This window comes from Diorhabda carinulata, chromosome 6 (assembly GCF_026250575.1).
Source record: "Diorhabda carinulata isolate Delta chromosome 6, icDioCari1.1, whole genome shotgun sequence".
Lineage (NCBI taxonomy): Eukaryota > Metazoa > Arthropoda > Insecta > Coleoptera > Chrysomelidae > Diorhabda > Diorhabda carinulata.
The window spans coordinates 17,082,800-17,104,981 of NC_079465.1; the positions used below are offsets into that span (position 1 = coordinate 17,082,800).

The window sequence follows — 22,182 nt, forward strand, 5'->3', positions numbered from 1 at the left end:
CCAAATTTTATTCAATATTTTGGGTCTAGTTCAACAATGAATATAACAAAGCTAAGTTTTACGAACGTCAGCAGATCTGAGATTGATATTTGGTAGTTGCTAAGCCAAAGATAACTAGATATTTCCTAGAAATGCAGCTTGGGCGCTATGAAAATGACGCCAAACCGATAATGATGTAAGTGCGAGATCTTGCATGAAACTGAAACTGAACTTCATCTAGGCATGCATTGCACGTTGTATCGCATCATGTCTAGCGGCGTTTAGCTGAACTTCTTCTGCGTATGCTTTGGATCAAGAAATATTGCATCTTGCATTGCATTGCACGTTGTCTTGCATCATGTCAATTGCTTTAATTGCAAACTCGTCTAGCGCTTATATTGTTAAGCACTAATATCGAAAATTTTCTTGATATTATTTGCTTTCTGACTTTAATAAAAGTTTTCAATCATACAAAATCCTCGTATATGATCGATTTTGAATGTCGACATTCAATATAGCGTAAATTGACAAGGTGATTCAGGAGTTTTCATTTTTGAATGAGCTCTTGTATGCTAGCGAGATTTGATATTTAGTTCGATTTTTGCGTATATTCTGGGATGTTTTCAGCTGTCCTAAATGGTGGACCCTATTTTTAAAACTTTGTATTTATTAAAAGACAAATCTAAAATTAACAATTTATATAGCTACGAGAGTAAATCACATATAAACGGGTAGTTTTGAATAAACGCGCGAAAAATTTAGGGTCTCGAAAGTGGCCGCACTGAATGTTAGACTGGTCTGTTACGAAGCGTTAAGAGAACAACCGTGACCACATAATCATTATTCGTTTTCTAGTCGAAGATAATGAAAAATCCGCGAGAATTGATCGAAATTTACTCGAAAAATTCGGAAATGAGTGCCTCCCCAAGTCTCAAGTATATGAATAGTGTGCGGCTTTCCGAAAAGGCCGAGAAGTGGTTGCGCCCCAGAACTAGCGTCACCGATGAGAACGTCATCGCCGTAGAAAAACTCATTTTGGAAAAATCGATGCAGTACTGTACGCGATATAACTCAAAAATTGGGCATCAATGTAAGTAGTATTAAGCAAGTAAATCATGAACAGCTTAGTTAGCAAAGAGATGGTTGCAAAGACTCTTGACCAAAAACACGCGTGGCCCTCCAGCGGTATGAAGAGGAAGAGGACCACTGAACGGAATTTGAGAACACTGCCAGGGGAAAAATTGTTGTGTACCATGTTTTGAGACATGAGAGGAGTAATTGTGGTCGATTTTCTAGCAGTATTATAGTAACAGCGACGCGATATTCCAATTCGTAGTGTGATAATGCTACAAGGCAACACCAGATAACATGCAACTGGGCTTACGATGAAAACTTTGAACGAATTGAGCTGGAAAACACTGGACACCCTTCTCATAGTCCCGATTTATTATTATTCAATTTATCCATTGGAAGAGGTTTCAGTGAGGTACCAAGAGTGTGTAAAGTGTAAATGAAACTATTCAGAAAATTTGTACAAAATTTCGGCTCCGTAGATTATTTATAAAATTTTTTATACCAAAATTCTTGGTTTATATCTGAACCACCCTCGTATAGAAAGAAAAACCTTCGAAGTTTTTCTATAGATTGTAAATTTATGTATCCATCGTTTGGTGCATGACAAACATCTACTCGGTAACCAATCTTAGACCACCTTAGAGCATACAGTTACATGGACTGATACTCCTCCCTTTCTAATCAGCGAAAGGGAAGTTTGGAAACATCTAGTAGGACTAACATCAACCAATGAGGATTTACGATTCGTTTGAGACATGTTTCACTAAAACAGTCATCTATGCTGTTGGAAACAAATTTCTCCCAAGTACAGTTTACATACCGACCAGCAGTAATTGATTTCTGTTTACAAGAACCTGGCTGAAATAATAAATTGCAGTTGACGAAATTGCATACCACTCTGTGACTTTGTTTATTCAGGGACTTACGCAAATTAAGCAATAGTGCCCCCAGAAGAACCTCATAGGCGGCTTCTTGAAAACTGTAGTCACAGTTTCTGCACAATCACAAGTCCAAGGACAGGCTAATGTTTGCGCCAAGGTGATTACAACATTGAAGCTCTTCGTGCTTCAATGGGTCGAGGGACTCCAATTTTTTTTGTAATACTTTATTCAAACGTGATCCACATAAGAATTGATTCCGGCTTAAAATGGGGCTATTAGGGATAAATTGTAGCGTTATGTTAGGTTAGGTTGGGTTAGGAAACTATAACTATAATCGCATTGGTGAGAAAGTATTAACTCTGTTGTTAACTCTTTTATAATTTCACCACTCTTTTTCAAATTTGGTATTTTATCATTAGGATTATCCAACAATTATTTTAATGTGCTTACTCCATCCAGCGCCAGGATTAATACTGCAATAACTTTAACGAAGTTTACATAATGAAATATTTCTCATTTCTACGGAATTTTATTTTTATGTCATGATATTTACCACAGATTTCCTATCACAGATTTTTTCATTGTATACTAACGAAGGATTATAGAGAATAAAAATAAATCCAATTTTCAACGATACACTTACTGTATCTACCTGCAAATAGGAGTGGTCCATCTTGACCTTGTTATTCTTTATATTGATTTTCTTAGATGAAACAAATAACCTTAAAGTCACCGACTGCAAGTAAAAATAATCTATAAATATGCGTGAAATAGTCGTAAAAATGATAACAAGTTATTGTGGATGACATCATTTTTATTAATAACGCTTTTATTTATAGCAAGCTCATTTTTATTACCCCTGCAATTGAAATTGTTTATAGATTTCGCACGTATTAACAATGAGTTGTTGAATATAACAATATAAGCTGTCAGAATAATTAATCCTTAAACAGACAAAAATGTTACATCACGATTGTTAAAACCTGTATATGGATTTTAATTTGCATCGTATCATTTTAGTATCATAATAGATATGCTGTAGAGATCATCAAATTAGTATAAAATAGTTTTATTCTCTCATTGAGAGCAAAAAATACGCCAAATCAAAAAAATAGCAAAGGATTTTGTCGTCTTCAACAGCGTGCCATAGGTTAATTAGTTTTTTCAATATCAATTGCAGATTATAAAAACCCTTGCTGACAATTTTGTTTCTCCGGCTCCAAAGAAGGCAAAGACTGTTTCATCTGCAGGCAAGGTCTTGGCGTCCGTTTTTTTTGGATACGCATGAGATAATTTTCATTGACTATCTTGAAAAATGAAAATCTTTCAACCGAAAGTGTTGTTTCATCAAGACAATGCACCACCTCTCACATCCATTATTGCAATGGCCAAAATAAATAGCTCCGTTGAATTATTTTTTGCTTCCATGCTTGAAAAAATGGTTCAGTAGTCAAATATTTTTCACCAATGAAGAGGTGAAGTCGGAAGGTTTCATGTTGTACTAAGGTTGGGTAAAAAGTACAACCAACTATGAAGTAGTAAAATATTATGTATAAATAACAAAACGTCAAAAGTATTTATTGAAAGAGAAATACAATTAAAAAAAAACAATTTTCATTTCAATGATAAATACATACTTCTAAACAAAGTGAAGAAAATTTCAATATTATATGAATTACTGTAGTAAGCCTCACACGCGTAAGACTTTTGGGAATGAGTCCTACAAGAAAAACGTTTACATTTGCTACAAATTATTGTAGTTTTTGAAATTTGTTTTGGGGCGATTACTGCAACAGCAAATATGACATCGATCTGTTGTTCCTGCCTCTGGAGCTGCATTCAAATATTCTTCAGAACGATTTCGCAACTTTTTACCAAGTATTGACTCCATTCCCAGTATTACGTACGTAGGAATTCCATTTATATTTTCTGATCTCTGCTTAACTAATGGTTTTACAAGACTAAAATCCTAGTTATTGTAAGTAGATTAGCCTCCGATTTGTTTTGTTGCTATTCCAAGTTGATATGCTTTCAATAAACAGTGTGTAGACATTCAATTCCACAATATCAATTAGAGTGAAAAATATGGGCCATGTTCTTATTGGTCTTTTTGTAGAGTGCTTTCTGATTATTTGGTCCACCGTATCGACTTCTCCCTTAGTTGAGTTATAAAATAAATTCACGTCACTGTTATTTTTCAACTCAGCATTGATTTTTGCGTCGGAATGTTGAGTAGATTGAAAATAAGCACCTTTTTTGCTTTTTCACGAGGGATTTATAATACTATGTAACGGATGGTTACCTTGTTGTTGAGATCAGTAAACGCAAAAACATTTGAATGTAGTTCTCTTTTTTTGTTAATTTCAACTCCTCTGGGATTCCTTTTCGGTTTGTCTTCATGGTGCCTACAAGCGTAATGCCAAAATTTTGGTACAAGTCTTTTGCTAATTCGACAGATGTATAAAATCTGTCTGTGGTCAAGTTGCATCCTGTATTTTTTAGTGCTTCTACTAATCTCTTCACAATCGCTGCTAGACCTCTTGATGCGGGTGTAGTGTCGTCATATTTTCCAGCATATACTTCCATTCCCAATACATATTCCGTATTTGTCTGGCTTCTCTTTCATGAAAACTTCGAACGGGCATCGTCCTCCAAAAAGTGACAACATCTCGTCTATAACAATATTTGCTCCTGGAACAATATAATCGAAAAGCAATGCGTTTAACTTTTCGAAAACATTACGAATTTGGGCAAATTTGTCGGTTTTCTGCGCTTTTCGCGTGTGTTTTTATCATCGGGACGTTGTACTAAAATAGATGGACCTTCCAAACTTACTCGACCAAAGATCGTGATAGTCCATTTTGGTATCATCATTAGCGTCCGTCAGAATCAAACTTCCAATAGAAGCGTACATCTCGATAGTACTCGTAAGAGGAATGTTTTATAATTGCCTCTTCGTTAGTGTGCATGACGATAACACTCATAATTTTGTTCAAAAAAAAACTTTTGAAATGATTCCAATATAGTTTGTACTTTTCCGTTTAGCCGCAAACCTGATTTTTCACGCAATATATTCTTTAGAGAACGACGTGAAATTTGAGGTACATCTTATATATATACCCTACTATTTTTCGCAACAAATTGTGTCTTGTTGTTTTCTGACGATAAATCTGGAGCCACTTTTTCTTTACTAGACGTAGCTTCACTCACTTCACTAACATGATCTTCCTAATCACTATCACTTGAGGATTTGTCGCACTCCATAACCTCAAAGTTCGAAATATTTTCCACTCCTACAAGTTCGTTCTGAGAGAGATGTCGACTCATAATTGCACTTGTTTGAAGAATTGTATAAAAAACAAACTATTATTACTATTATTTGCAAATTTGCTACCCAAATTAGTCAACAATGCGCACAGGTGGATTTCGAGTTGAAAACTGAACAGAACTTACGAAAACAAAAGAATCAGCTGACGACTTTGTGCGGGAGCGTGTTGGACCAAGGTTTTAGCCAACCGATTTTGAGTTTATTTAAAAACGTCGACGTTGTACTATGCATTTTATGTTCACGTGGAAGAAACAGTATCAAGCTAGAAACAATATAGAATTTTTTCGAATTTTTTGTTGAAAATTTAAAGAAGATACAAAAAAATGTCTCAAGGTGGCACTAAGTGCCAAACCTTGGTCGTTCTAGGGTTAATGTCTATTTTAAGGAGGAAAAGCTAGAAAAAGTTTATGGAACTAAAAGAAGTTTACATTGAAAAATAAATATATTTTGTTTTACATATTTTTTGTGTTTTCTTTGTAGAGCCAGGTACTTCTGGGACCATCCTCGTAGTACATCTCTTAAGTGAAGATATTTTGTATGTTTTTTACTCATTTGTATCAGGAGAATGTCTTTCAAATTCCACATGACTTATTTTTGTCAAATTTTTTTTATTAGCTCGAGTTACTTTATTTTCGATTTTTATCATATAAGCGTATATATTAATGGATAATGTTTTTGTCTCATTAGATTGTGTGTTCATAAGTTGTAGAAAAGTTATATCAAGAATATTTCGGGATGCTCTTGGATATAAATTAGAAATCTTGAATTCCCAATTGTAATAGTAAATCTTTTGGGTATTGACACTAGTAGCAAAGTGGAAAGGAAGTATCGTTTAGTTTGGAACCCAGACTATAGGGCGAGATACACGAAATCATCTCGAATCTGTTACTCAGTGGCGTGTATGTAGATGGTATAAACTATAAACACTAAAAAATCGATCTAAATGACTTTATCCAAGTAAAAGTTGTATTCAGCATTCAGTGCAATGCTCACCTGACTCTTCAATGTCTAAGAATATATCTGAACCCTTAAAGAAATTTATGATCAAGCTCATCACAAAATGTTGTTGATTTTCAACGAGCCAAAATGCTTTTCCGGAAATATCAACGTACTTCTTCTGTTACCCTGCAACGGTTTTTTTTGCTATCGCTACTATGTTGATGCTTCGTTGCCAAGTTTAAGAGAACAACGAACAGCTGTTAATTTTGGTTTCAAACATTTTTGACAATAGCCTACAGTAGTTATAACATTGAAATAATATATAGCCTACATATGTTGTTAAAAAAAATGACTATGTTAGAACATATTCAACAAAGATCAATTATAATTCAGGTAAAAAGTGATTTTAAAATTTAATATTTTTATATAACAACATAATGTAGGCAATAAAAAAAATATGTCGAGCAAATAATGTCCCATTGACCATCTTCAAGTCTGGCCCACTATTTGTTGCTTGGGCCGGAGCGATACCGGCTAGGTTTGCTGTGCTTAATTATATATCCCGAACTAGTTGATAAGTACTTAGCCTAATTGGGCCTACATTAGCCTTCAATTGGCGTTTAAGATTCACTTTATGCTGAGGCAGCACTGAAAATTCCTTATTTGAACACTTAATTATTCTGGAGGGCCAGAGAAGGCCGTCTATTATATCGAGTTGATGAAACCACATTTTTGCTATTATACCTTTACCTTAAATGGAGTGAAAAATACAGTGTGATTTGTCAAACTTTAATAGAGAAAGTAGAGAAAAATATTCCTTCTTTTCTCTGATCCAAATTGTGGACTTGGTGCGCTTCTGAGCCACGACTTTAGAATGAAATTAACTCCTATGTGGGTAACATTACCACATAATATCTATGGGGTACGTGTGGTGCGACTCAATTTGAACGAATATTCAAATTACGAAAGAGAACTGTTAGATATTTAATCGGACTAAACAACAGGGCTCACTGCATGGACTTCTTTAAACGATTAAAAATTCTGACTTTTCCTTCCTTATTTATCTATGAATTAGTTCTCCTAATTCGTAAGCACGCTTCTCCAATTTCAGAAAGATCGTTGAGACGCCAAACAGTTGAAAAAGACTACATCTATCAACAGATGCTCAAATAAAGATTTTAACTGTTTAACTATATACAATCTGCTCGTGTTGAACCCTACATTATTTACTATGCTTTTTACTTATTTTCTAATTTTTAAACGAAGTCCCCATCTTGACTATGTGTTTTATAAAAGCAACAATTCATAACACACAAATAACAACCACCATTCCTGATTATCAAACAACAAATGACACACTGACAAAGTTAAAAAATTCTGTAACAAGAGTGTACATAGTTAAGCAAGGAAGATAGCTACGTCTTCTAGTTTATATGAAGAAAGAAGAGAGATCGATGACATAGATTAATGAAACTTATTAATTGATACAAAAAATAAATAAATAAATATATATATATATATATATATATAATAAATTACTTTTCTTACAGAGATACACAATTGTGTTTGATTGACTGTGTCACCAAAACCACAGATATATTGGAAATTGTCTTATATATATATATATATATATATATATATATATATATATATATATATATATATATATCTTCACTTCATCATCTTTGTAATGTAATGAGAAGAGTCACTGATGAACATTTTAATAAACATGATTTGAAAAACTGAAAGTCGACCATTTTTGACCCTGATTTTGCAATTTTGGCCGGTCAATTGCATAGTAAATGGCATTGAGCCAAAGCCTCATTAGTAAAAAGAAGTCGAACTGGCAGTTTCCTACGAAAATCCATCAACAGGCCAGTAAAGCATAACACACAGGTATTTTCTCAGCAGTTCCTTCAGTAAACCAGTAATTGATTGTACCAACAGCTACAAGAATTACTTGCTGGTCAATTACACTACTTAATATGGTTATTAAGTTTTATGTAATCATTGAGAACTGATTTGTTGTTTAAGTCAAATGTTTCTCGTCAAAAGCTAGGCGTGGTTCTTCGTCTTTCACATTTCACTTCTTCAAGGGTCAGGTCTTCGATAAATTTCAGCTGTACGATTTCTTCGGTCTTCGAAATCTTCATGTATTCTTTTTTATCAGTGAGAAGCTGGCCAAAGCAATGCAAATCTTTCAAAATTAGTTACAGCATTCTTAGCGTAAATGGCATAAATTTCACAGATCAGTTATAGACTTTTGTTAAGAAATTGCACTCGTCTTTAAACGATCAAAATATCCTCCCAAAAATCTCAATATAATGTAACTTCAAGTGCCATCTGTTAAACGTGGTTCAATCAGACCAGTAATTCGCAATGTACCCCTTCTATTGTTAAAATCGCAAAATACTTTTCTCTACAACCGTGCGTTTTAACCCACTTTCCCACACGCATTTTAGTTTTCAAAGTGTCACTTTCCCGCACTAGTGGAGAAACAACTATCAAACCACCCGGGTTTGATATCAGTTGCTATGACAACCCAAGCGTGTAATTGTTACTAAAACGTCAAAGTTATTCAAAACGTCTTGGAAGTGACCGAATAAGAACAATCTTCTTCTAAATTAAACCACATTAAACCGAACCCGATACAATAATATTAATGGATTCATCCGACGAAGGACTTCTCGAAGCCATTTTGAAGGCTGCAAATGAAGCTAATTCCGAGCTGTTACCTGCCAAATCCAGACTAAAGTATGAGAAACAATACGACCATTTTGTTACATGGATTAAGGAGAAAGGGGCCAAAACTTATGAGGAAGAGGTATTACTGGCGTATTTTTCAGAGGTTTTGAAATATAATACATTATGGTCCCGCTATTCGATGATAAAAAGTTTCTCTGTTCTACAAATGACTTAAAATTGTTGCCGTCACCGTCATCGTCATCGTTATGCGACCTGCAACCGATGCCATCCCCACCGATGTCATCTACCTTCCAGTTGAAACCAAATAACTCCATTGAGCCGGGAATTCTTACTAGTCTACAGAATGCAACAAATTGTGTTTTCAATATTAATATTTATAACAATTAGTAGTTTTTAGTTAAAATTTTGAATATTATTATGTTTGTTGGAATAAAATAATTTTTGAAAAATGGGTTGGTATACTTTTTTGTATATACGGTCGTAGAAAAAATAATGTTCCTAACTCATGCGTAAATTGTCTTTCCCGCACTTGACCAAACTCCGCTCCGCGTCGTTCGGGACAACTGCAGTCGCGCGCGGGAAAGTATCACTTTCCGCACTTGTTAGGAAAATAACTATTTAGATAACCTCCTATTAGTAATGACATTGAGGTATCACGCATTTTGATAGTGTTACTTAATTACTTTTTTTAAACATTTCATAAATCTTTCATGAATGAAAACATGGGAAAAAAGATAATAAATCGCGTCCTCGTGTTAATATCAATCTACAAATATCAAAAGTGAGCCAAAACATTTCTGTCAAACCCAAACTATAGATACGTGATTTTGTATTAACTTGACATGATTTATGGTCTTGACGAAATGATGTCCTTTGAAGAAGAAACTAACTTGATTTTCTCTAACATATCTCAGAAACACCGCTACCTATAAATTCAGTATATTACAGTGACAAATTATCATGGAAAGGAAGGATAATTCTGAAGAAATATCTGTGTATTAGTTTTTCATAAATTTTCCAGTAAAGTTTTCTTTACTCTTTATATAAATATTTTATGGTTATCATCAATGATTACAGTAGGCCGTTCTTCGTCATGAACGTTTATACGCTATCTTTATATACATATCATTTCTTCAGTGCCATAAACTATTTTATGTGGCAGCAGAGGCGGCGTTAGGCGGTGTGGGGCACCACCCACGTCCTCGCCATGCTAAGGGCCTTGCGCTTCATAGCCGAAAATAAATTTAAAATAAATGAATCCAGTTGATGGACCTTTATGGACTTCCAAAAAAATCAAGTCCTCAGATCATGCTAACCGTGTTTTGGGATACTTAAGGCCTTTTCGGAAACTATAATTCGGATTCAGGTAGCAACAAGCTTTCGAAATCTGTTATTAAATTTTTTCGAACAATTATCCATGTCCTTGGGTTGTCAATACTGAAAATATGACGTTTGAGTGTAGTTCGGGCACGTCATGTAGTTAGAGTCAACAATAACGATTTCAATTCGGATTTTTGAAATTTATTTTTTGTATAGAACTAAAATCAAAGTTTATAATTTTCAATAATCGACAATTTCTTTCCATCTTGTAGAAACTCCCCATTCTAAATTCATACTTATCAGCTCATGACGTGAGGGCAGTAAGTTTTGTTGCAAAATTCTTTGATAATGATTTGAATCGAATAACAATGATAATTTTGATAAAGCGTTCAAACAAGGTCTTGGAGTTTTTTTCCTGCAGTATACATTTGGAATAGCTAAAATTTGTTGTAAAGGTATTTTCAAAACAATGACGTACAATCCGGTAAATATAAAATGTGGATATAGTCTTTTTTCAAATGCGTTATCTGTGTTGAAAAAAACTCTTCCTTTAGTTAAACGAATTCCAGTAATTGAAAATTGTTCTAAAGCCAGTCTCGAATTCAAAATAGGACAAGACTCTTGTATCATATGCCATAAATTCAAAATGAATCCAGTTGATGGACCTTCTACATAGAAAAAATAACTATTGCCATTATCTAAGACGAAACCGGTGAGAATATCCAGCTTGTTCATTTCTACTTCATCGTGTTCAGATTTATTACTGAAGAAAACGCTATTATGATTGAATATTTGGTTAAACAAAATTTCTGCGAAAACTTTATTATCTGTGATGAAAAAAAGCCTTTTGTATGTTTCGGGAACGTGATGATAAACCAGACTAGGAGCTTGTGGTGCCATTAAATAAACCTCGATAGAAACAGTGGTACCAAATTCTAAAAATGTAGCTTCAGATATCTCATTTGTATTAACCAGGTCTTTTATAATGTTAATATCATTAACATTTTTTGTATCAGTATAGCGAAAAGTATAGTAGTCGGAATCGGTGTATAAAGTTAAATTAGGAGCGTGGCATTGTCCTATTTCTCTAAAATCCCAAATGTTTGCTACTATCGAACTGATATCAAAAACGCTTACAGCTAGAAGCACTGGTAAATTCGTCTCGACAGGTTCGATAAAAGGTTCGAAAGCTGGTCCGATCCTGCTTATGTTGTAGTCTTCGAAATTATGACCGAATAAATCACAATTTGAATTATCTTTTTTAATTTTCTTATTCCCATAAATTTCCACAAAAAATCTATTGGTTTGTATGCTTTCTATCAATCTAATTTTTGGTATGTAATCCATAAAATGCATATGACCTTCATTGAAATAAATATTCTCACTTAAAGGTTTTTCTTTAGTTGTACATTTGAGTATATCAGAAATGCGATATGAAGCAAAAATACTTTCGAAGCCTAATTTTCTCAACTGATCCGCTGGTAAATTTTCAATTTTGAAGATCTTAACTACAATTGGATTTAATGAAATTTTCTGAGCTCTTGATAAGAGATTGTTAGCCGAAACGAAAACGAAGGCACTATCAACAAAATTGTTTTTGCTTACAACGCGAAAAGTGCCCATACTAAACTCCGTGAAGAATATTTCTGCAGGAATGCTTATGATGATCTTATCTCTAGTTTTCGTTTCATCTTGTGTTTTTTTCTTTTTTTCTTTGAGGCTTTTCTTGTCGGGTTTTTGTTTTTTCTTATTCTTAGACTTAGATTTAGGTTCTTCTTCATCTTCTATTTGAATTTGTGAACAGGGATATATGAGTTCGTTAATTTTTATATACTTACCAGCGTAAAAGTTTTTCAACACATCGTAAAATATATCGAAATTATTATTGTCATTTAGCCAAGAAACTGTTTCACCTTTCGGAAAATTCGCACATTTAATAATTATATTTCTAATATAATGTTCTAGTGATAATCTTGATGCGTTAGCAGGATCCGAATCTCCTATAACATACTCGAATTTGTCTCTGCATTTGAATTTTTGATCTTCGTTAATTATTTCATCTTTTTGTATCACAATATTTTCTGTTTTGAATAATCCGGGTGCTTTTTGTATGTTGTTTGTGATATGGATTTCGATTATTTGATTATGGAAGGTTTTAATCTCCTTAATAGATAAAGATTCGACGTAGTGCTCCATGCGAATTGGTATCCATATTGTGTCATCTCTAATAACTGTATAAACAAGAATCTGGTTATCGTTTGTCAGGATTTTTGCTACTGGTCCCCAACAAACCACATCTAACTCATATTTACATCGATTAGGGATTAATTCGTAATGTATATGAACTGCAGATAATATATTTGTTGCGTTAAATTCTATTGTTGATGGTTCTTCCACGCTTTGTGTTTCAATAGGCTTTTTCTCTGTGATTTTATCTTTGCCTTTCTTCTCTTTAACCTTGTTACTTCCTTTTTCTTTTGATTTTGGTTTCTTTTTAGCAATAGAAAACGAAAGTAAGAATGATATAGTGAACGTTATCATGTTCTTTAATTAAGTGAACAATATTTTGACGTCTCAACGATTTGAATTTAAACCCCCTATACACAAACAACTCATTCATTTGCGCATCTTGTCAAAAATATTGTCAAATATGATGTTTTTCACAATACACAATTGTCAAAAGTTTCTACTTTTTACGCACTGAACGTCAAAAACATAACCTCATTTTTCTAGTGAGGGTTTTAATTCCAGATACTCTGAAAAATGACTTCTCTGAGCTGATAGAATTTATAGGTGCTCATGGATGTTTATATAACAAACAGTCGGCTGGATACAAGAAAACTAAAATTTGGCGGAATATATATCTTTCATTAAGAATGAAACGTCTATACCGCGTTAGGTTCCCGTTCATTTTATGCACCGCTGTTTCTATAATTTTGAATCACTGTATAGTTCTTATAACTATACACAAGAGGATATCTCAACTAGCACGATTTTTTAGCCAAGATGGCTGATAGGCTGACGTCAAATCAGTATACTGTCAAACGTTATTCATTTGAAATGTTTGGTAGCATTATCAATATCAATATTTTGAGTAATAAAATCTTAATAAATGTAGGTAGTATTTATTCATTTATTATTATATTTATTTTAACAATTTCTATCCTTGCTAATCCTTTATTTTCTTATGAAATGAAATCCTTAAATGGGCACAAGTACGTTTTCAGTGGCGCCTGGATCTGGCAATGCCATTGTGAATTGACTCAAAATAAGTAGAAAATGAAGAATAAAAGTTTTCGATATATCGCTTCGTTTTCGAGATTTTTATTTAATATTTGTGTATATCAACCTAACCTAATTTTTTACAGCCAAAATTGTCTAAAACAATTTCTTCGCGAGAGGATTATTTTAGTTTTATTTTATTATTATTTTTTTTGCATGGGAGGCTTCGCTCTAACTAATCTTTATAACTTATAAGTACCGATATCTCGAAAACGAAGTGAGATATCAAAAAATTTCATTCCTAATTTTCGATTTATTTTGGCTGTTAAATTGCGGCGCCACGGAAATCGTACTCTCCCCCTTAATTAATTAATTAATTAATTAATTAATATTAAATTATCAGTTTTTTCAGATTGACATTTTTCCTTCTCCGTACATTGTATGCCACAAGTTTTCTCTTCAAATCGAGCCAGATAGTTAAAATAATTAATTCGAATTATAATTCTTAATCTAAAAAAGTCATACATAATTTTCCAAAGTATATTTTCATTCTTTTTTATCTTATTTGCTAACCTTTCCACTACCCCATGTCCCAATTTTATGCTAAAGAATGTCGAGAAACGTACGAGAGGCACGAAGTTAAGATAAGAAAGTATTCGAATGACAAAGAGGGTAATATGCGCTTGGTGAATTAGTATGGTAAATAATCAAAATCAAAGTGCTAAATTCTGTATTCCATAATAGAATATATATTCTATCTAGGTATCCAATAAAAACAATGAAAGTAGGTACCCACGCAGTGCTCTTCATTATCTAACAAACACAATAGATCTGACAATAGTAGTCAAATATACCTGCTTGTGGGACCTTACTACCTATACCATCATCTAGTAACGCGCAGTGACGAGCGTGGATATTCCACATTCATTCCTGTATTTGCCAAAATGTATATTGTTTGTATCTTTTCAAAAATAGAAATTCCATTTTTCACTTTTTCCCGCCATTTCAAGGAAGTTTTAATAATTCCACTGCAGTAACCATCACGGACTATTGCAAGAATTATCAATTTCAACTTTATATGTGAAGTCTCTTAATTCAGGTTGACTTTCATTATGCTGTTTAGCTAAATATCTTGCAATATACTCAAGTGCATCATCTGTGGCTTCGGGTAAGGTGTTATCTTTGTACTAGAATTGGAAGCATTCCCAGATATAATAGCGGAGCTTGTTGAAGAGAATGTGCGACTAGAATTTCAACTTGACTTTGAACTTCTTCCTTTCAATGAAGTAGATGTATCTATCAACTCAAGGTTCATTTTTTCTAAAACTTTTTATGTTATATACATTTATTAAACATTTTATTATTTTGACTTTTAAACTGATGTGAGCGTTTTGGAAGATAAATTAACCAATTTTTATAGGAGTTCAATACCACAATTCATTGATTTGCGTTTACATTTTTCATACGTTTTTCTCATAATTTCTACGATCTTTTCAGAAGTGAATTTTCCCGTTTTTTTGGTGTATCTCCCATTGGAAGTTTCAATGATTGCATATGAAGAATATGTACTCTGCATCGATCAAAAGTAGTTGGGTGATTAATTGCTGACCTCCCCGTGACTTCTCTCTATCCAGATGGTAACAAACGCAATGTCAATCTACTTCGTTGATCCGTATTATAACTCTGCTGACTCTGGTCGATGGTCACCTCTTTCTTCTTTCGCGATTCTGGCTTTGTGGATGATGATGTTAGTTCTGATAGCGAGCTGTATGCACTGCATACTATAAGAGCGGCTTTGCGTTGCATCCTAGTTATTCTTTTGTGGTGTATTTCCATCTACATAGTCTCTCCTCATATTTATACACTGTACAGAAGTATTGAATTTGTGACTGACATACACAGTGTCCTTTTGGTGTTTAGTTTCAGATTTATTTGCATAGATCCATGATTCGTAGCCTGTCATTACTTTTGAAGCACCGTACGTTCATCATTAAAAATGTCAAATCCTTGTAGATGCAATTTTAACCATTTGAAATTGTCTTGAGGTACTTTGAAAATCAGTTTTATCAATTCCATTTTGTTACGCCTGTGGTTGATGACAAGTGATCTCGTTTATACGTAACAACACAGTAAATTCCTTGGAATAACTGATCTATTTACAGAATCCATGTAACAACAATGTAACATAAGATCATATAGATTATAGAACAAACATTAACTAAAAATAGATTATTTCTCATTTTTTTACATAAATCTGTATCAAATGTTTGTTGACAAATCTAATCGTATGCAAGAATAAATTTTACTTGAAAACATAAATCAACATTGAAACTTTAGTCAGAGTTTGTTTTGTTTCAGATGAACAAGAACGAGTGCAAAAGAAAACTTTCGTTAATTGGATTAATTCTTATTTATCTAAGGTAAGTATACGAATTCATATTTTATTTATTTCGTTTGGGAAATAGCCATATTATGGTAATTAAATCCATAATATCTATGGAAAACACACTTGATATGAAGTTCAGTTTCGTTTATGATACTATTTATTGGGAACCTGTGGATATGGATCAAAAAGAAAAAGTGCCGGAGTAGAGATGGAAATTAGTAATGAAAGCTTTGAATTCTTTTTAACGTTATATGAGTATGCTAGGTCTCACTTTGGCAGATCTTCCTCCTCAGCACGTCCTAAAATATATTATTTTTCTATGCGATCTATAGCTCACAATTTGGTCTAGACTTTTCTAGCAGGAAAATAAGCATTTTATTTACTGTTTCTTATCCTTTTCAGTGACCTCGTCTTGTCTTCTGTAGAAATAGAACAAACATACAAAAATCGTGAAAATAGTGAAATATAGTTACTATTTTCTTTATCGACATTCTATTATCAGAATTTTGACCAAAATTTATTTGGACTCATTAATTTTTGGCCCAATTAAACTTAATTACCTAATTTATTCATAAATTACACTTTAAAGACCGATGTTTTTGTCAGAAATAAACTTCGAGAATAAAATTTTCCTCAAAACTTAAAAAAGACATTTTCTGATAAAACGGATATTCAGAAAAGTAGATGTGACAAAATTTAACTGGAAATAGCTTCGAATCCGCCAAATTGTGATAAAATTGAACATAGATATACAACTTTTTCACTAATCTGAACTTAAAAAAACAATTTCTGAACTAATTTGGTAAAAAGAACTTTCTATCAAAAAAAACTTGAATCCACCAATCATTTAAATATTAAAATTAGAATTTTATTTAAAAATAAACTCGTTCATAGTGAACTTGGAGTCTAGATGCGAATATTGGACGAAATTAATTTCAGAAAGAAAAATTTACTTTGACTTGCCAATTTTTGGCCAGATTGAACTATGCTTATCAAATTCATTGCTAAATTACACTTGGGTAAGCAAGGTTTGTGGTAACTTCGAGAATTAAATTTTCGAGAAAAGAAACTTGAAAAAACCAATATCCTCATAAAATGAAAATTCAGGAAAGTGAATATATGACCAAATTTAACTAGTAAAAGAAAAAGTTCTTCCTAAAATATATAAGAAACCGATAGTTTTCGACCATATTTAACCGAGATAAGCGAATTTTTCACCAATTAAACTTTTAAAATCGAGATTTTGTAGTAAATAAATTTATAGAAGCACCTTTCGGTAACAAAAAAATTTTAAAACCTAACGCATTACATAACTGAACATATTTGAAAACTTGAAAAATTAACAAACTCGAATCCGCCAATTTGTGATGAAATTGAACATAGATAAACAACTTTTTCACTAATCCGAACTTAAAATAATAATTTTTGAACAAAACTAACTTGGAAGAGCGAATTTTTTTTTATCGAGTGCACGACAGTATAAAAAAATTCATTAAACTGTAGGTACATTAAAACTAATTTAACCCGAAAATCAGAATTTTGACCAAAATGTACTTGGTCTCGCCAATTTTTGGCCAAATTTAACTAAGCTTATCAAATTTATTACTAAATTAAAATTGCAGAAACAAAGTTTGTGACAAAAATGTATTCCGAGAATTGAATTTTCGAGAAAATGAATTTCAAAAAACTGAGTATATCACCAAATTTAACAATTAAGGGAAAGAATTTTCACTAAAATGTACTTACCGCACAAGTAAATTCGGCAAAGCCAATTTTGTATTTAATTCAACTTGAATCCGCAAATTTTTGACCGAAATAAACTTAAATAAGTAAATTTTCACTAAATAACAATTGGAGAAAGGAGCTTTGGAAACAAATCGAACTAGAAAAACGGATTTAACACAAAAATGAAGTTAGGAATGAAAATATTCAGATAAGCAGATTTTGACTAGAAACAACTTATAAGGTATAATTTTTTCGCCGAATCGACGAAATACGACAAACACCCAAAGAAGAAATTGAAAATTTCTGCTTTGAATGCTTTCAAACGAATAATAACTAGTAGCAACTACGATCTAATTTTATTTACGGATGCTTCCAAACATGGACTGATTCCACCAACTTGCAGCGTTCATACAGGTGAACTATTTAGCATTCTACAAGCCATCAATTTCATCATCCCTCCTTATAAGCATATTGCAATATGTACAGACTCAATGGCTTCAGTTTCATCTATTAAAAATATAGTTACCGATCACCTTATTGTCCAATCTATACATGACTCCTACCAATCTCTCACATCCCAAAAAATAACAATTAACCCATGGTTATCTCATATCTTCTACCGCCAGACCCATTTGCACCAACTGTAGTTCGAATTTCACGATAAAACACATATTGACTTAATGCCACAAATATGTCCCACAAAGATTGCAGTTCCAGTGCAAGACCAATTACAAAGACATCCTAAATGACTTGGACCAAATCTCTTTGGTGCTTCAATTCTTAAGGGATATGAATTTTTACCATAAAATATTATATATTGATAATGTGTTGATGTATGTTGTATGTGTACAGAGTGAGTTTTATGCAAGGAACGTCTCAATTATCTCGAAAACGACTATGCCGATTTATGTTTCCATTAATACAAAAAGTGGCCTCATCGAGAAACATAACATTACTTAAGAAGTTTGGATCGTTTTGATTGTAACATTTTTCCACCATTAGGTCTGCAAATTCTTCACGTCTATCAAAATCGTCTTCTGACAACTCTTGAACCAACGTTACTTTGTATAGATGGAATTTATTATCATGTAAAATTTTCATTACGGATGTTTGCGAAATATCAAGTTCCCTGGATATTTATCTATTACTCAAGTGTGGACCGTCTGCTAACAGGACACAAACATCTAAAAATTTGTTTTCAGTTGATGCAGTTTTTCTGCATCAACATTTTACTTTTACTAATTTACTGACAGTAGATCGTGTCCTTGGGATTTCAGTTAGGATATAAATTATTAAAGATATTACACGTTTCTTATTGACGATCCATTGTGACTTTCATTAAACTTTAACAATACTAATTTATTGAAGCGTCAAATTTGTTATTGTAGCAGTCATAATCACCTAAATCTATTATTTTAACTTCAGCGGAGATAACGCAAATCGTATTAGCCATTTCCGAGATTAAAAAGCCAACCTACGATATAACAATTAATGTTTGACCAAATTTAACTTACGAAGAACGTATTATAATATTGAATTCAAATGAGCGAATTTTCAATTAAACTCAACTAAAAAACAATTATTTTACAATAATAAATATAAAAAAACGACTTTTTCACCAAAATGAACATTGAAAAGATAATGATTGAGATTGAAACTTAAATCAATAAATTGTGTTTAATTGGAATCCAAAACTGTCACATCTAAAAAAATACTCTTGATAATGAGCATCGTGGTGTATTTATAGATAAACATTGTCGGTATTTGATTTGATGTTTTCACTTTATAATTCGCCTGATTAGAAAGGCTATATAACCATAGGTCGTTATCTAACCAGCACTTAGCGATTAATGAATGATTTGGCATTTGATTTGTTTTCCAGGCATATGGAGCATGGTACAAGATTGTCTCGTCTCTCGTTCTAAAGCTTCCATAATATAGCGGTTTTCCGCTAAAACTAGACGCTATCACGAACTGTTCACCATTTCAAATATCAGAAGTCATTTAGTGTTCGCGAAATTATCCTTGTGAGGAGTGTACGGACGTTAAATCGGTATTGCTTTTAATTAAAAGTTCGTGTATGTGAAAATTAGAGGTTTTCATTTTAGATAAATTCTGATTAGTAAGAGTGTGATAAGTTTTACGCCTAAGTTCGATTTTTAAATCTTCTAAAGTAAGTAGCTAATTTCGATAATTAGTAAAATTTTGATTTCAAACGGATTTGTTTTCGTTTATGGTATCCTTTGTTCCGTCGTTCGTATTGGTAAAATCAGTTATTAGAGGTTCAATTTTCTTTCTTCATCATCATCTCTATGAATAAGATTATGATCTTTCTTTTTACTTCAATTAACGTGTCTCGACAACTAAGATCCTTGATACATGGTATAACTATGATACAATTATTAGCTATAACTACGACACCTTAACATTAACAAACTGTTTGGATTATATACATTAAGAATTTATATTTTACCATATAAACCAATTTCTTCCAAATATTGGTAACTGTTTCACGGTATTTAAACTTTCTTGGGGCGAACTTCCTAGCTGGTGATTACTGCTCTTATTAATATGTGGTTGACCCTCAGTGTTATTTTGCAGTACTGCGTGAGTCAGTTGAGTATGCCCGATGTGTAGTATGCGTACAGCAACCGAGTTTCTATGACTCATGGAAGCTAGGTTTCTGAAAGCGATTGTTCTTTGAATTTCATGTAGCGTATAGAACGTCTTGTTGCTGTTGAGGTTGGCTGTCGAAGCTTCTTTTGCAGCTTGATCTGCAAGTTTATTTGAAACAACACAACTTAATAAGAAAAGTGACAGAAGCAAAAAGAGAAGGAAAGGGAGACCCAGAAAAACTTGGCTACAAATAGAATAGCAAGAGGGAAGGCAAAAAGGAAAGAAAAAATGGATGAAAGTAGAGTTAAAATTGAAATCCCAATACTCTGGTGCTTGAAAGGGCAAATAGTTTTTTAAAAAGAAGAAGGAGAAAAAGGAGAAGAATGAAAAGAGAAGAGGGAGAAGAGGAAGAAGAAGAAGGAAAGAAAAGGAAGAAGAAGAATAAGGATAAAACTTTTGACTAAAATTGATTAAAAAATAGTATATATCATAAAATTAAACTAAGAAACGTTGATTATCACCAAATTAAAACTTGAAAAGTAATTTAGAAAAGCGATCAGACTTTACATTGATGCAAAAAATAATGTACGAACGAATAAAACTTATAGAATCTAATTTTAACCATAAGAAGCTCAAAAATTCGTATTTTGATGAAATCAATTTATTGAAAAAGTATTTTACACCAAATTGAATTTGAAACAGCAATTTGATAATCTGGTCGAACTTAGAAAACGGGTTCTGAACAACATAGAACTAAACAGTACGATTTTGAACATAAAACTTGAACCAAGAAATTATTGTTTAAATAAATCTGGATGTCAATTTGTTAAATGAAATTAAATGTGTTCAAACGAGTTTCGGGCCAAATACTCAAAAAAACAATTTTTGACCAAATTGAACTAAAAAATCTTTTTTAACCAAAAATATAAATACTTTCAGAATTTGATAAACCAATAGAAGTGTTTGAAAAGTGGAATAAGACAAAATAGAAAATTAGTCTGATTTTACGTATACCAAAGAATGATTCTACCAAGAAATAATATATTTCTTTAATTTCTTATTTTTTAGACCTTCTGATGCTTGAGAATGTTCTTGATTTTTGGTCTCTTCTATTGAAAAATTAGTTTTTTTTTAAATTTTTGAAAAATTAATAAAAAAATTGACATTTTGACATAACATATATTGACGATGATATTGGCAATATCATATTTTGATACAGACTGAAGTTAAGTCGAAACATCAATTTTTTTCATTAATATTTCAAAAATTCTTAAAAACTAGTTATTTATGCAACTCGTAGGAATCACTTTACTCACGAGTTTCATACAAAAAATTTTCTACGTGCGTGGACTTAAAAAAATTCTACAAAACTTTTATCAATTTTTATTTTGTAATAGTAATATTAAAAGTACAACTGTGAGCATTATTAATTTGAAGTGAAGAAGAAGTTACATTACTATTGGTACTTGAATTGGCAACATTTAACGAGTTCAAAGAAACAACATCGTCTGTAGTTGTATTAGTACTTATTGCGATAAGCGAGGGAATTTTTGAAAAGGTATTGATACTTATAACTTGGGTTTTGCATTTTCCATTTCTATACCTCAAAAAGAAATGATCTGTTTTGACATTTGTGGGTCGTTGGATTTTATATTTTTTATAAATCTTACCAAGTTTAATCTATTGTCAGATATTTTACCAATAACAGTAAATCGACGTTGACCATGAGGTTTTGTATCAAGTACTGTAATAATTAAAACATTTCCGGTATTATTAATATCGTTACACTTCATTTTATATAATTCTTCCCTCCGCAGAGCTCCTGCGGTTCCGAATATTAAATCAACCTGAAAGATGTTGCGGAAAATATCTAAGCTAACATTAAAATTTTTTGTTCTCACACCTTATACATGAAATAATGATCGTCTGGAGCTTGCAATAGAAACTTATCAATTTCTTCAGAGATAAATGTTTTAGTTTTTTGGGTCTATAGCCAACTGATTTAT

At 32.4% G+C, this 22,182-nt stretch overlaps 2 protein-coding genes across 6 annotated transcripts in view; one reads left to right on the forward strand and one right to left on the reverse strand.

The window, feature by feature from the left end:
* The window catches only part of LOC130895715 (muscle-specific protein 300 kDa), a 205,197-nt gene that overhangs the window by 31,552 nt on the left and 151,463 nt on the right, over positions 1-22,182 (forward strand). For all 5 annotated transcript variants that reach the window (XM_057803203.1, XM_057803205.1, XM_057803204.1 and 2 more), the window contains exon 3: positions 15,808-15,869. In XM_057803203.1, coding sequence (XP_057659186.1) covers positions 15,808-15,869 — 62 coding nt within the window. The remainder of the gene's footprint in view (positions 1-15,807; positions 15,870-22,182) is intronic.
* Positions 10,413-12,853, reverse strand: LOC130895721 (uncharacterized). The gene has a single exon (XM_057803223.1). It carries the CDS (start codon positions 12,766-12,768, stop codon positions 10,468-10,470), a length of 2,301 nt encoding a protein of 766 aa, XP_057659206.1. The 5' UTR covers positions 12,769-12,853; the 3' UTR covers positions 10,413-10,467.

Coding starts and splice junctions, on each gene's coding strand:
- LOC130895721 (XM_057803223.1), bottom strand. CDS start 12,768: ATGATAACGTTCACTATATCATTCTTACTTTCGTTTTCTATTGCTAAA.